General features: G+C 45.3%; 1 protein-coding gene and 1 non-coding gene across 3 annotated transcripts in view; both read left to right on the forward strand.

The window, feature by feature from the left end:
* LOC121575525 (plexin-A1) overlaps positions 1–15,938 on the forward strand; it is a 257,731-nt gene that overhangs the window by 217,373 nt on the left and 24,420 nt on the right. The window contains exons 17-22 of one of the 2 annotated variants that reach the window (XM_041888680.2): positions 2,051–2,144; positions 3,421–3,657; positions 5,054–5,197; positions 8,735–8,969; positions 12,372–12,520; positions 13,366–13,622. In XM_041888680.2, the coding sequence (XP_041744614.1) occupies positions 2,051–2,144; positions 3,421–3,657; positions 5,054–5,197; positions 8,735–8,969; positions 12,372–12,520; positions 13,366–13,622 (1,116 nt within the window). The remainder of the gene's footprint in view (positions 1–2,050; positions 2,145–3,420; positions 3,658–5,053; positions 5,198–8,734; positions 8,970–12,371; positions 12,521–13,365; positions 13,623–15,938) is intronic. The other variant, XM_041888681.2, reaches the window with a different exon arrangement.
* Positions 9,570–9,646, forward strand: trnas-uga. The gene has a single exon. It is a non-coding gene; the product is annotated as a tRNA-Ser (tRNA).

Here is a 15,938-nt window from a genome sequence, read left to right on the forward strand (position 1 = left end):
CGTTATCTCATGCACATAAAAAGGCTTCTTAAAGTAAGGAACAGTTTTACTCCAATGGAGAATTTATTTGACTAAATAGATAAATACAACAACGATTAAAATCAGGACATGAACTAAAAGGCTAAAACAAGGATAAAAGGTTGAGAGCATAAAATCTAGCCAACATGCTGTCCTCTACCCTTGCTTTCTGCCTCTCTCCCCTAAATACATATACACCTGTATTCAATCAACTCAAATTGGTGGGAGGGGCTTATCGTATACAATTAGCCAATCCTGATTCTAAACACAAATTCCTTTAACACACTTAACTGCTGCAGGTGAAATGGTGGAAAAAACATGTTAACTATGGCAGGATATGAAATGTGACTGAAAAATAGGGCCCTATAACAGAAACATTTAACACACACACACACTGGGGAATGTATGAGTCTTTAGGTGAGGATGTGCCATCTTCACACAGTCAACGATTAATATAATCTGGTGTGTTAGTGCTGGGCTGGAACAAAAGCCTGCACATCCAGTACCTCTCCAGTACCTGAAATGGACAATATTATTTTGGGTTTTAGACATTGGAGGTGGTTCATTGATAACCCTACGACTCACGCTAAATTCTTCCACTGCTCTGTCGTTTCGCTACATACTTTAGTCTGAGACTGCCATCATTGAAGTTCTTTGTGGTGACGAGGGGTGTTGTAAAAAAACAAAGTTATCAGCGATTAGATCGTCTCTAACCAATCAGAGTATCAAAGCCAATGATAAATCGGCACTTTATCCATGTGTGTTCTGCCTCTGCCCCAACCCATCGGTTTCTGGACCAATTAGACGGCCCCGAATGTGTTTACATTCGGCGAAGGGTCGAGGAGATACTCAGATCCATACTCATTGTGGAGAATGTCCATGGGCATGGCTTAGCGTTTGGCCGGAGCAAGGAGTCTGGGTAGCCAGGCAAGTTCATTGAGGTAATAATCTAGTATGTTCGTCCCTTCCCTGAAGCTATTCGAGTTTAAACAAGCTTTAATATGCAAGTGCCTTGGCATTGCCATCATTTCCTGTGATGGAGTGTGTGAAACAGATCAAATACTCCTCTACAGTGTTGAGAATGCATTAACATTAATGCCATAACTGGATGGTCTTTTCACTTTGACAAAAATGTGATGTATCAGGCAGCCGCGTGGTTCTCTGGAAGATATGGGCTGAGTCCCAAATGGCACCCTATTCCTTTCATAGTGCACTACTTTTGACCAGAGCCCTATCAGCCATGGTATGCTTGTTATAGCCTTTTTGCAAGATATCAGGGGACGATATCACTGGGTATCACTGCAAGATATTAGTGGAAAGATCGCATGTTACAGTGGATGGAGGTTTATGGAGTAATTGATGTCCCTCTCCCCAATTCTCTGTCTGCATACCAAATGGCACCCTATTCCCTATATCCCCCCATTCTCAGCTCGCGGTAGAAGATCCGGACCCAGAACGGGGTCAATACGGACCGTGGGTCCGGAAAAAATAATAACTATTTAAAAAACGGTCGGGCTTCGACCCCTGTTATCATATAAGACATGGAAGAATTTGCAGAATTGCTGGAAATGAGCTTGAAAACAGCAAACAAATTCTCTGCCCAATGCAAAATGTGTAGAATTGCAGGAAATTAGCTTTAAAACTGCAACATTTTCTCTCCTCCAACAAGAGGGGTGTGAACAGTTTGGGGTTGCATGGGTTGCGAGGTGGGAGTTTGTTACTACGCCGATTAATGACAACATCCATCCAGACCTTTGCCACCTAGGACATTTCTGTGACCGGACCTTCTCAAATAGTACTCGAGTACCCCTGCTCTATATAGTGCACTACTTTAGACAAGAGCCCTTGGGCCCATTTAGTACCCGCCCTCTGCCTTATGTAATCTTATAAAAAACAGGAATGACAGGTAAGTGCCCTTGTTCAATATTTTGATGCGATCGAACAGTGAATGGGATTATGGCTTTGTTATTGTAATGTTTAAGGGTGTATGTGCTGTTATGGGTGTTGTTGTTGATGGTTTCCTCTTTTTCAGTGGCGGGACGCTGTTGACCATCACTGGCACCAACCTGGCTACCATCAAAGAGCCCAAGATGAGAGCCAAGTACGGGAAAGCCCAATCTGTTAACGTGAGTACTACTGACCCAACACGCCTACAAACTGCACGCATGCACATGCACACAGTCTTGTATAGCTAACCTTGTGAGGACACAAAATTCAGTCCCATTCAAAATCCTATTTTCCCTAACCCTAAACGTAACCCTAACCTTATCTCCAAAACCTAACCTTAACCCTACCCCTGAACCTAACCCTAGCTCCTAACCCTTCATCTAACTCCTAAACCTAATTCTAAATCTAACCCTAAAACTAATTCTAACCTTAACCCTAAGCCCCCCTTGTGGGTACTAACAATGTCCCCAGTTGGTCAAATTTGTATTTGTTTACTATTCTTGTGGGGACTTCACAAGTATAGTTAAACACGTCCAGGCAAACAGATGCGCACACACACACACCTGACCCGGTGGTCACCCAGCCCAGGGCCTATTTATGGGTGTGTGTACGTGTGTGTTTTTTATGGTGAATCTCCTTTTAGCAGGTTAACCTTTGAAATGTCAACCAGAAATAAACCTGGGCTGTCTGGTAAATCCCTCTATCCCTCCGTCACCTAGCACCACAGGGCTAGGCTAACCTTTTCTCTTTTAGTCTACCCTCCCCCATCCCCCTCTCTCTCTCTACCTGCACAAAATATCCCAGACCAAAACAAAGCGTGTTTTCCTGCTTTTTCCCTCTTCCGTGTCACCACTTTTATCCGTCTTCCCTTTTCATCTGTCTTCCGTGTCTGCCCCGTGCAATTAGTTAGCATACGCTAGCTAATGCACTGTGATTACTTGGCATGCCAGAGGGAGGTTGGATGGTATGTTGGGGAAAAGTAGAGCAGTGAGACGACCCAAACGTTTCCAAAGCGTGCTTTTAGGATTGTTTGTTAGCATGTTAGCATCAGTCCCGCTAACCCTTGGATATGCCCTTACTGTCTCAGTCGCTCTGCATTAATGGAAGCGGGGAATGTTTAGCCCACAGGGGCAAACAGCAGGAGATGGTATTGGCTTTTTTTGTTTTGTTATGTTTTTGTTTACATTTTTGTTTAGATTATGAAAGCTATGACTTCACTGTACATAATGAACCTATCCACTGTCCTCTCTCAGCACTGATGTTACTCAGATTATTAGGCTTTTATTATGTCAGTGTACTGTTACATAATGAACTTATCCACCGTTCCCTTTTTTGTTTTGTTGTGTTTTTTCTACATTTTGTTAGCATTTTTATTTACATTATGGAAGCTAACATTTAAATGTAATCGTATGTACATAATGAACTTATCCATCCTCTCGCTCTCTTCTTCTTCAGAACTGCACAGTGCTTAACAACACGGTGATGGTGTGTCTGGCGCCCTCTGTGGCTGTCTCGGAGAAGGGCTTCTCAGAGACGGGCAGCGGTCCCGATGAGATCGGCTTCATCATGGACAACGTGCACACCACACTGGTGGTCAACGAGACTTTCAGCTTCTACCCGGACCCTGTGATAGAGCCGCTTAGCTCCACGGGCCTGCTGGAGCTCAAACCCAGCTCCCCACTCATCCTCAAGGTGAGACTGATGGAGATTGAAGCCCAGGGTGGGGGAGGAGGGTCCAGCAATGTAGAGTGGGGCCCAGGGTGGGGGAAGGTCCCAGGGTGGAGTAGGGGGATTCTGAGGAAGCTACCAGGGTGGAGTGTTATTCTATAGAGCGTGGGGCCAAGGGTGGAGGAGCATTAAAGAGATAAAAAATCTCTCCCAGGGAGGAGAGATGACACTGTATGAATGCCGCCAGGTTCAATTGTAACCATCAAACTGTAGACTTCAATCTCACCAACCGACTCAACTTAGAAAAGCTGCGTCCAATATATTTAGAAAATGACATTGATAGAAATTTGAATTGCCCTCTCTCTTAAAACATTCCATCGGAAATGGTTGTCCTATTTATTTGTTTCCTACCACCCTTTGAGCTATTGCCTTTTCAAAAGAACACTTTGAGACTCGACATCACCTTAAAAGGCGCTACCTGTGCCGTTCCCTGCTGTGATAGGGCGAGAGCACTTTGAAAAGTATCATCCAAATACACCACAGATATGCCACTTGCCCCTGTTCCCCAATCAGATATCTTCAGAGCAAGTTCACAGCCAAATGTTCACTTTATACCAGAGGCATTCTCAACGGCTTTGAATCCCTCTCGCGCTTATATCCTGACTCACTTATTTTGTCATCTCTCCTTGAACTTCAAAGCCGGTCCTCTGAAGAAAACTCCACCGTGATACTGTATATCATGGATATTTTATATGAAATAAGCTTTATTTTCCTTATAGCCAATCAGAAACGATCTGGGGAGTTGAGAAAATTGTGACCCTCACAGTTTAAATAAAGATTCCATAATGAACCCTACAACCCTTTGATTGCTGCGTCTTCCGTTTCTCTGAGAAGCCGGAAAATAAGGAACGGGAATGGTGGTGGGGGGAACACATAAATCCGGCATCCTATTAAATAATTGTGGATAAATTAGATGTGCATCAGATTTTCCAAGCAATTAATTCCTCTCCCTGCAAAGCCTTGTGGATAAGGGGGAGGTGAGGGGGGGTGGAGACGTGTGTTTGGAGGGTTTATTTACCCCTCTAATTGGTTCCCTCTCGGCCAATGAGACACAGCGAAAGCCCCCATCAGGCTCAACTAAACGCCACCAGAATCCCAGATCCCATATCGCTAGATCTTGACTTTACTAAAGAACCGCTTGTGGGTAATAAGGCCTTGCTACAGTATCTGTGGAATTAGAACTCGATCATCAGAAATCACACCCTATATGTATGATTAAGTAGGTATGCACATGAATGATGGTTAGAGGTGAGAGTGTGTGTGTGTGTGCGTGCATGCGTGTGTGTGTGTTGAGTTTGTGTTGTGTGTGCACATGCGTACCTATGCATTTTCCTGAGCTCTGTCTCGGTCTCTCTCCTAGGGTAAGAACCTAATCCCGGCGGCCCCTGGTAACTCTCGTCTCAACTACACAGTGCTGATCGGAGACACACCCTGTGTCCTCACCCTGTCAGAGAGCCAGCTGCTCTGTGAGTGGCCCAACCTCACCGGAGAACACAAAGTCACCGTAAGTACTCTACACTACCCTCTTTGACTTTGGGTTGGGTTGTGTAGAGTTGGGTTGTGCTGTGTGTCGTCTTATGCGTTATTGGATCACACTGTATCATAATCACGTTTCATCTCTCTGGTTTTCACTCTTTACTTCCTCCTTCTGTTCTATACTATTTCAATATAACATGACAATCCTGTCTCCTCTTTTCTCATATCATATGTCCTCTATTCTTTCCTCTTTTCTCTTGCCACTTCCTGTCTAGAGGCAGTTCAAAGGAAGAGGAGAGGAGAGGGAGAGAGAATTAGAAGGATGGACTTTTTTATTCTCTTCCTGTCTTCTTTTGAGCTACCGCTCTCTCTCCATTGCACTCTTCTTTTTTCAGTTCGTACACAAATCCACACACATTGAGGCTTCTGGTACTTAACATTGACTGGGTTTATAGGCACGTCAACCTGTTGAATTCAATTCTTAATTTAGCTTCATTTCTGCAGGGATTTGCATAGACATTGATATCCAATGCAGCCCAGAAATGACTTGTAGCCAAAGAGGTCCATATCTATATTTTACAGTCCCTCGGTTACATGTTGCGTTTCATAGATATAGGCCAGCAAAATACAATGAAAGGCCTATACCGTTATGTTCTTTATTTGAAAGGGTTACTAAGGGTGCGTCTCAATGCACTAGTGTAGTTTCCTCTCCTCGTCTCCTTTTATTCTTCTGCATTGATTACCACAATGTTGTGACAAGGAAAGGAATTTGGGCTGCAGCTTAATAGCCTAGTTTTTGGAAGTAATGTTACACTGAACAAAAATATAAATGCAACAATTTCAAAGATTTTACTGAGTTACAGTTCATATAAGGAAATCAGTCAATTGAAATAAATTAATTAGGCCCTAATCTATGGATTTCACATAACTGGGAATACAGATATGCATCTGTTGGTCACAGATACCTTTTTTTAAATGTAGGGGTGTGGATCAGAAAACCAGTCAGGATCTGGTGTGACCATTTGCCTTATGCAGCGCAACACATCTCCTTCACATAGAGTTGATCAGGCTGTTGATTGTGGCCTGTGGAATGTTGTCCCGCTCTTCTTCAATGGCTGTGCAAAGTTGCTGGATATTGGCGGGAACTGGAACACGTTGTCGTACACGTTGATCCAGAGCAACCCAAACATGCTCAATGGGTGATATGTCTGGTGAGTATGCAGGCCATGGAAGAACTGGGACATTGTCAGCTTCCAGGAATTGTGTACAGATCCTTGCGACATGGGGCCGTGCATTATCATGCTGAAACATGATGTGATGGCGGCGGATGTGCATTCAAATTGCCATCGATAAAATGCAATTGTGTTCGTTGTCCGTAGCTTATTCCTGCCCATACCATAACCCCACCGCCACCATGGGGCACTCTGTTCACAATGTCGACATCAGCAAACCACTCGCCCACACGACGCCATAGACTGTCTGCCATCTGCCCGTTACAGTTGAAACAGGGATTCATTTGTGAAGGGCACACTTCTCCAGCATGCCAGTGGCCATCGAAGGTGAGCATTTGCCCACTGATGTCGGTTACGACGCCGAACTGCATTCAGGTCAAGACCCTGAGATGTTTAGGACAGTTTGTGCAGAAATTCTTCGGTTGGGCAAACCAACAGTTTCATCAGCTGTCCGGGTGGCTGGTCTCAGATGATCCCGCAGGTGAATAAGCCGGATGTGGAGATCCTGGGCTGGTGTGGTTACACATGATCTGCGGTTCTGAGGCCTGTTGAACGTACTGCCAAATTCTCTAAAACAATGTTGGAGGTGGCTTATGGTTGAGAAATGAACATTCAATTCCCTGGCAACCGCTCTGGTGGACATTCCTGCAGTCAGCATGCCAATTGCACGCTCCCTCAAAACTTGAGACATCTGTGGCATTGTGTTGTGTGACAAAACTGCACATTTTAGAGTGGCCTTTTATTGTCCCTAGGACAAGGTGCACCTGTGTAATGATCACGCCGTTTGTTTAATCAGCTTCTTTATATGCCACACCTGTCAGGTGGATGGATTATTTTAGCAAAGGAGAGATGCTCACTAACAGGGATGTAAACAAATGTGCACAACATTTTAGAGAAATAAGCTTTTTGTGCATATGGAACATTTCTGGGATCTTTTATTTCAGAAATGGGACCAACACTTTACATGTTGCATTTTATATTTTTGTTCAGTGTAGTTATAGAGTTGAAGCTAGGGCTCGGGTAATTCATACGGGGCAAAGGTAAGACTATTGGTTCTAGCCTGGGCATTGCGACAAGGAAAGGTATTAAACTAGGTTTGGCATATGCTCACGGACGGACAGACACATACACTAACTTTGTAGTGTAGCGCTAGTGTTACAGGCTTTGGTTTTTCAATTTATGTTTTGAGGTTGGTCTTTAGCTCGTTAGCACGTAGGGCGCACCAATTGGTGTCGACTCATTAGTCAGTATGTGTTACACCTGTGCTGGTTGCCATCTCGTTAGTGTGAAGGTGTTTTACCTGTGCTGGCCCAGGTGCTATTTAAGAGTGGCTGGCCCAGTGCTCCAGTTGTCTTGAGAGAAGTGGAGGGTCAACACCTTTTAGTTTGCTCTCCATATTTGATTTCTAGAAAAACATTCCTTTGTCTGATTTCCCTGATTTCGTTTTGCTCCACCTTTTTGGTTTGTTTCCTGTCTTTAAGTTTGGTGTGGGTTTTTCTTTTGTTTGGCTCTTCTTGGGCACATTTTGTCGGCGCTCATGGTGGGTGTCTTTTAGGTTCCAGTTGTTGTTTCTAGTCAACTTTCAGTGGACACCCCCATGATTGTCTTTCAGAACCCCTCCTAAAACCACACCTGTTTTGTTTTGGTTGTTGGTCAGTGACTTTGTTAGTTCCCACTTCTGTTTGAGCAACATTTTTTGTTTTCTTGCTGGGGAACGTAACACTAGCATGTGTGACAGACATTGGTGTGTGAAAGAGAGAGGCTCTAGATGGCTTGTTGGGGTCTGCCTGTGCACATTGCTGCTGTTAAATTGACATTTCCATAAATGTATACTTCGTATTCATCATCTCCAGCACCACCCCAATGTCAACATATGTTGAAAATGTTTTGCTTTTCTATGTTTTGTCGTAAAAATGATAGAGGAAGATAAGTGTTTCCAATAACATAATCAACCAATTAGTAGGCAATGCCTATTCATAATTGGTTAACATCACATGATGCACACCAATGATGTCATTGGAAACACCTATATTCCTCTATCTTTTTTACTACAAAACATAGAAACGCGCCATTTTCACATACAGTATGTTGATGGTGGGGTGGTGCTGGAGATGATGAATATGAAGTTCCTCGCTGAGAGAGTGTTGGAGGTAATGAATGACTCTACAGAAACAGCAGCGAAAAAGAGCTGGAAGTCCTGTGTGTGTGTACGCGCACTCTATTTCTGTTAAATTACATCTAATGCACCAGATGTGTCTGTCTGTGTTGAAATGTGTGTTTTAAAGTTATTGTCCTATGAAGAATCTAAACCAGTGTGTGTTTCACCCCCCAAGGTGCGAGTGGGGGGCTTTGAGTACTCCCCCGGTACCCTCCAGATCTACTCTGACAGCCTGCTTACCCTGCCCACCATCATCGGCATCGGAGGGGGCGGTGGCCTGCTCCTATTGGTCATCATCGGCGTGCTCATCGCTTACAAGAGGAAGTCGCGGGACGCCGACCGCACGCTGAAACGCCTGCAGCTCCAAATGGACAACCTGGAGTCCCGGGTGGCGCTGGAGTGCAAGGAAGGTAAGCCACACCTGTCAATCAATTCTATTCAATTCAACTTTATTGACCTATTCAGGACAAGGATGCTAAGCAACCGCTGTCAATCGACAAACAGTAGGCCAGGTTTCTAGCGACTTGAGGGGCTGCTGTACTGGTGGTGCAGGCAACGGTTCCAGCCCAGCACACGAACAGTCGATGAATCGTGGTCTTCCTAAGAAGAATACAAAACAAATCAAAGTAGGAGAGCAGGACAAGCTCATTATCCATGTACTACCTCTCCATCCAAAAACACACACACACACAAAATGGCCCTCCCACTGGGTGCTGCTTGCTCTTGGTACCCGTCCAGAAGAACACTTTGATCGGGGCTCCGGCGCCAGATGTTGGGTTCCTCCCCATGCGAGGTCTGCTTAGAAGGCCTTTATGTTTAGGGAGAGCGAGAAAAGGGTGGGGGGAGATAGAGAGCGAGGAAGGGATGGAGGGGGGGGTGTCTGCAATGCATAATCTCACATTTATTCACTTGGCACACTCCTGATCTGGTGGGAGGCCAGTGATACTGTCAGTCTGTCTGTTTGGAGAGAGACAGCGGGAGAGAGTAGAAATAGAGTAGATTGATTTTAGGCTACCATAGCTCAGTTGGTAGAGCATGGCGCTTGAAACGTCAGGGTTGTGGGTTCGATTCCCACGGGGGTCCAGTATGAAAAATGTGTGCACTCACTAACTGTACATCGCTCTGGATAAGAGCATCTGCTAAATGACTCAAATGTAAATGTAATAAAGATACAGAGCATTCGGAAAGTATTCAGACCCCTTTACTTTTTCCACATTTTGTTAAGTTACAGCCTTATTCTAAAATGGATTAAATAAAACATTGTCCTCATCAATCTACACACAATACCCCATAATGACAAAGCGAAAACAGGTTTTTAGATTTTTTGAAAATGTATAAAAAAATAAAGAACAGAAATACCTTAAGTATTCAGACCCTTTGCTATGAGACTTGAAATTGAGCTCAGGTACATCCTGTTTCCACTGATCATCCTTGAGATGTTTCTACAACTTGATTAGAGTCCACCTGTGGTAAATTCAATTGATTGGACATGATTTGGAAAGGCACACACCTGTCTATATAAGGTCCCACAAACCAAGCCATGAGGTCAGATTAATTGTCCGTAGTGCTCTGAGACAGAATTATGTCGAGGCACTGATCTAGGGAAGGGTACCAAAACATTTCTGCAGCATTGAAGGTCCTCAAGAACACAGTGGCCTCCATCATTCTTAAATGGAAGAAGTTTGGAACCACCAAAACTCTTCCTAGAGCTGGCTGCCCGGCCAAACTGAGCAATCGGGGGAGAAGGGCCTTGGACAGGGAGGTGACCAAGAACCCAATGGTCACTCTGATAGAGCTCCAGAGTTCCTCTGTGGAGAAGGGAGAACCTTCCAGAAGGACAACCATCTCTGCAGCACTCCACCAATCAGGCCTTTATGGTAGAGTGGCCAGACGGAAGCCATTCCTCAGTAAAAGGCACATGACAGCCCGCTTGGAGTTTGCCAAAAGGCACCTAGAAGACTCTCAGACCATGAGAACAAGATTCTCTGGTCTGATGAAACCAAGATTGAACTCTTTGGCCTGAATGCTAAGTGTCACGTCTGGAGGAAACCTGGCACCATCCCTACGGTGAAGCATGGTGGTGGGGACAAGTCTCTGAATGTCCTTGAGTGGCCCATCAAACATCTCTGGAGAGACCTGAAAATAGCTGTGCAGCGACGCTCCCCATCCAACCTGAAAGAGCTTTAGAGGATCTGCAGAGAAGACTGGGAGAAACTCCCCAAATACAGGTGTGCCAAGCTTGTGGTGTCATACCCAAGAAGACTCGAGGCTGTAATCGTTGCCAAAGGTGCTTCAACAAAGTACTGAGTAAAGGGTCTGAATACTTATGTAAATTATATTTCAGTTTTAAATTTTTTATAAATTCGCAACAATTTCTAAAAACCTGTTTTTGCTTTGTCATAATGGGGTATTGTGTGTAGATTGAGGGAAAAAATAAATGTAATCCATTTTAAAATAAGGCTGTAACGTAAGAAAATGTGGAAAAAGTCAAGTGGTCTGAATACTTTCTGAATGCACTGTAGATGGACAGAATGGGAGCGCTAGAGTAGAGATAGGTTTGAGGGTTTCATAAGGAGAGTAAAAGAGAGCGATAAAGAATTGGATAGGTTTGAAGGCTCCATAAGGAGAACCATACTGCAGCATGGTCACTTCTAGCATCTACAGAGAACCTAGAAGTGACCAATGCTATGCGTAAATATTTTCACAAGATAGCAAGACTGTAGCCTGGGTACCAGTCTGTTTAGCCAACATTCCACTCCTTATACTCTGTGTCATTGCCAAACAATGACCTGAGTACTAGGAGTGGAATGTTAGCTAAACAGACTGGTACCCAGGCTAGCAAGACTGGTGATATGAAGCATTCATAGTAACAATGCATTGTAGAGTAAAAAACACAGAATGCAGGAGACCAGGCTGTGGTACCTGTCATCACAATGGTCATCTCTGTCCAGCGCCACATGGCAACAGACACGATTGGCCGCCGTCTCCACCACACTGTCCATCCAGGGGTCACCACCTTGTCTTTCCCCCACAGTCACCACAGATGGATTTAGAGCGACAGGGAGAGATAGATAAAGGGGCACAGGGAGAGATGGATAGAGCCCCAGAGAAGGGAGAGATGGATAGAGCCACAGAGAAGGGAGAGATGGATAGCGAGAGGGGGACATACAGGTACGAATGGATAGAGAGATGAGGGGACAGAGAAAGAGAGAAAAGGGCATGAGGAGAGATGGATAAAGGGACAGAGAGAGGGGGAGATGGAAGGATAGGGGGGGTCACAGAGAGATGGATAGAGAAGGACAGAAAAAAAGTGTGCCCTCTCTGTGTGTGTGTGTGAGAGAGAGGGGACGGTGTTTACTTCCTTATTTGTTTATGGGGTTTCTTGAGTCAAGATTACACTGCAAGAGACATAGCTACATCATACAGAGAGATTATTCACACAGTTCTTTAGATGCCACTGAAAGAAATGGAGGGGACATACAAAGTCACAGGGCACGCATGTATAAACAGTGAGACACACTGAGATATGCGGCCACTCTGCTGCATGGAGAGTTCTGGGGTCGGGAGGGAGGTGTGTGCGTAGGTGTGTCCATATTTCTTCCAGCTATTGGTGTACACTCTACTCTACCCGAGTTCACTTAAAAATCAGTCCAAAAATTATAACTTTTCTCCTACAACAACACTGACAAATATTTAACATGTGACCAATGTTAAAACTGTCAATACCCTAGTGTACGTACATTAACAATAGATCAACCATCTTTCTACCCCTCTCCACCTCCCTCCCTCTCCCCTCCCTTCTCTCTCCCCAGCCTTTGCGGAGCTGCAGACAGACATCCATGAGCTGACCCAGGAGCTGGATGGAGCTGGCATCCCCTTCCTGGACTACAGAACCTACGCCATGAGGGTCCTCTTTCCCGGTATCGAGGACCACCCCGTGCTCAAGGAGATGGAGGTACGGGTCAGTAACGCCCAGGGCCAGACATCCAAATCTTTAACATTCGTTGATGTTTTAGTTCTTAGGGGGGGGGGGGGCTTGTATTCGAGCCATGGTAACCCCACAGCCCTGCTGATCTAGGATCAGGTCCCCCCTCTTATTCATTATGATCTAATAGGCAAAACTGTTCCTAGATCAGCACTCCTACTCTGGAACACTTTGTGAACACGGGCCCAGAGACCTTTCTAACACTCTGTGGAAACTTTGAGACTGATAGATGGCCATATCATGTCCAGGGTCTGAGACACAGGACTCACACATTCAATTAAACACTCTTCCATTCTGTTCCATTATTTCACCACCCAAGAGAGGTTATGTATCGATCACTCAACTGCACCACATTGCATCGTCACGTCAAGATGGCATGGCCTACACCTATTACAATATCATCACACACACACAGATTACAAATATCATCACACACACACACACACAATTACAAATATCATCACACACATAGACTCATAAGAAGATGTGTTTTCTGGACGGTGCATGTATTGTACGGTATCAGCTCTGAGGGGTGAGGAGAGAGAGGAGAAAGACAGACAGCATATCTACCAGCTATGAACTGTATTGCACATCTGTCTGGTGCCTAGCATCGGATTTTCATTTGTATCCCAGATGCAATCAGCCTCAACTGTAGTGCGCCAATAGAGAGAGAGAGGAGGGAGGGAGGTTTGTAGTTGTTTTGTTCATACAGCTTCATGGAGAGTGTGTGTGTGTGAGTTTGTGCCTGTGTGCACGACCAGACATCTGTGATATTGGGTCTTTTGTACCTCAAAGACTGCTCTGCCCCCTCTCTCTGATAGGTTCAGGCCAATGTCGAGAAGGCTCTCACCCTGTTCGGCCAGCTGCTCACCAAGAAGCACTTCCTCTTGACCTTCATCCGCACGCTAGAAGCTCAACGCTCCTTCTCCATGCGTGACCGCGGCAACGTGGCGTCGCTGGTCATGACTGCTCTCCAGGGCGAGATGGAGTATGCCACAGGGGTGTTAAAACAGCTTCTCTCAGATCTCATCGACAAGAACCTGGAGAGCAAGAACCACCCCAAGCTGCTGTTGAGAAGGTACGGTCCATCATTGGGTTGTGTTGGGTTGGGCTGGTCTATCTGTGTAGGAGGGGGAGAGAGGGTTAGAACCTGGAGAGCACGAACCACCCCAAGCTGCTTCTCAGGGTACGATCCGCCTAGGTTGGGGTGTGGTTGGGTTGGGTTGGGCTGTGCTATATATGTAAGGGGAGTAGGGAAGTGGGGGGTTTGACATAATCATCAAGAACCTGGAAAGCGAGTACCACCCCAAAGCTTCTGCTCCGAAGGTACTGTCCGCCTGTGTTAGGCTATGAGTAAGGGTGGATTGGGCTAGGCTATCTGCGTAGCCTATGGGGTTAGAATTTAGCCTGGTAGACAGGAAAGAGACAGGATTGAGCTGGCATAATTTAGCTATGAGCAGCTTAGTGGTTAGCAGTTTTTGTCTTCAGTTAACTGTTTGTTTTTTAATCAGTTAGCTGTTTTTGTTATAAGTTAGCCGCTTTAGTTATCAGTTAGCCGCTTTAGTTATCAGTTAGCCGCTTTAGTTATCAGTTAGCCAATTTTGTTATCAGTTATCCGCTTTTATGTTAGCCATTTTTGTTATCAGTTAGCCGCTTTAGTTATCAGTTTTAGTTATCCATTAGCCATTTTAGTTATCAGTTAGCCATTCTAACGTGTGATAGGCCGTAGTGCTGAGACTAAAGAGGGCCGCTGTAGATGGCCAGGAACTGTAGCCTACCTCTCCTCACTCTCCCCCTCTCCTCCTTCCCCCCTCCTCAGCATTGTCTCTGTCAGGAAGGATTACACCCCTGAGCACACCCACTGACTCCCGCAGGAGGCCCAGCCACTCAGCCAGCCACACAGGGCAGACAGGACTACTGAGCCAGACAGACTGAGAGAGAGAGGGAAAAAGGGAGAGAGAGGGGGCAGGGAGGGAAGGAGAGGGAGAAGGCGAGAGAGATACAGGGGGAGAGAGAGAGGGATGAAGTCAGAGATGGGGAGAGAGTGAAAGGGGTTGTGGAGTGTGGAATGGGAGAGAATGACAGACAAAGGTGGATAGAAGGAGAGAGAGGGAGGGAGGGAGAGATGGAGTGCTAGTGGGAGGACGAATGACAGATTAAAGACAGAGAAAGAAGGTGATAGAGGAAGGTCAAGAGAGAGAGTGCACGGCACTGGGGAGAGAGAGAATGGAATGTTAAGGCAGAAAATGGGAGAAATATCCCATGGGAGACAGAGACTGGTAATCAGTTGGGTAAGACTGAGAGAGAGACAGGAAGAAAGGGATAGAGAGAAATGATAGAGACAGGAATTAAACATGAAATGATGAAAAGGGGATGTTTGTCCCTCTCCATTGAGAGATGTGTAATTAAAATCGAATCAAATAAATGACTTTGAGCCAGTCTACTGCTGCGGTGAAATTGGCATGATGTTGCTAAAAGCCCCCCTGGAGGAATGTGGCACATACACTGTATCCTGGTTATGAAGATGACACACACATATGGGCGCACGCACACAGATTTGAGCTACAGAATTCCCTTTGTTGGTGTTTTTAGGTTTTAGTCTACACTATTCCAAAACATTTTCAATGTTGATTATGAATTATACTACACTCCCATCCACACACGCCCACACTCTCTTTCACTCACTCACCCACTCACTCACCCACTCACTCTCACACCAGATTAGTAAGGAGTTGGTTTCCACCAGTCCCCCAGTATTAGGTACGGTAGAGACCAAAATCATGTTCTTTCCTGGTCCACTCTACTTTCAACCCCTCTCCTCTACCTCTCCCTCTCCTCTACCGCTCCTCTCCTCTATGTGAAGGAAAAAGAAAACCACATTTTGCCCACATCAAACAAATCTGAACAGACTTCTAGGCAAATGGACTTCATGACTTTTCTTCTCACAATCTCTGCTCCCAGTCTCAACCCTGGATAACCTGCTAGCTGGCACATACACACACAGACACACACACACACACACAGTCCTTGATTCATCCTTTTCTGAGTAATCATAGTCTCTGGGAATGTATTATTCAAGAGACAGCAGCTCTGATTCTAAAAGGAGGGACAGAGGAGGGGGTGGGTGAGAGAAAAAACCATTTCCCCTGAAGTCCCTTCCTCTCATACTGTGTCACACACATACGCACACACACACTCTTCCCTCGTCATTGTTAACAAATTTGATGTAGTAAGTCGCGTTAATTACAATGCCCTTTAATTACTTGTGTTTTTAACTTTCTTTCTGGAGGGGGGAACCTTTCTGGAGGCTCCTCATTACGCGCCAGGTTGGTGATTAGCAAGAGACGTTAACAAATTAGACTAATTGCTGTGTTTTTAATGAAAATTGCTGGGT

The sequence above is a fragment of the Coregonus clupeaformis genome, chromosome 10 (genome assembly GCF_020615455.1).
Source record: "Coregonus clupeaformis isolate EN_2021a chromosome 10, ASM2061545v1, whole genome shotgun sequence".
NCBI classification, from domain to species: domain Eukaryota; kingdom Metazoa; phylum Chordata; class Actinopteri; order Salmoniformes; family Salmonidae; genus Coregonus; species Coregonus clupeaformis.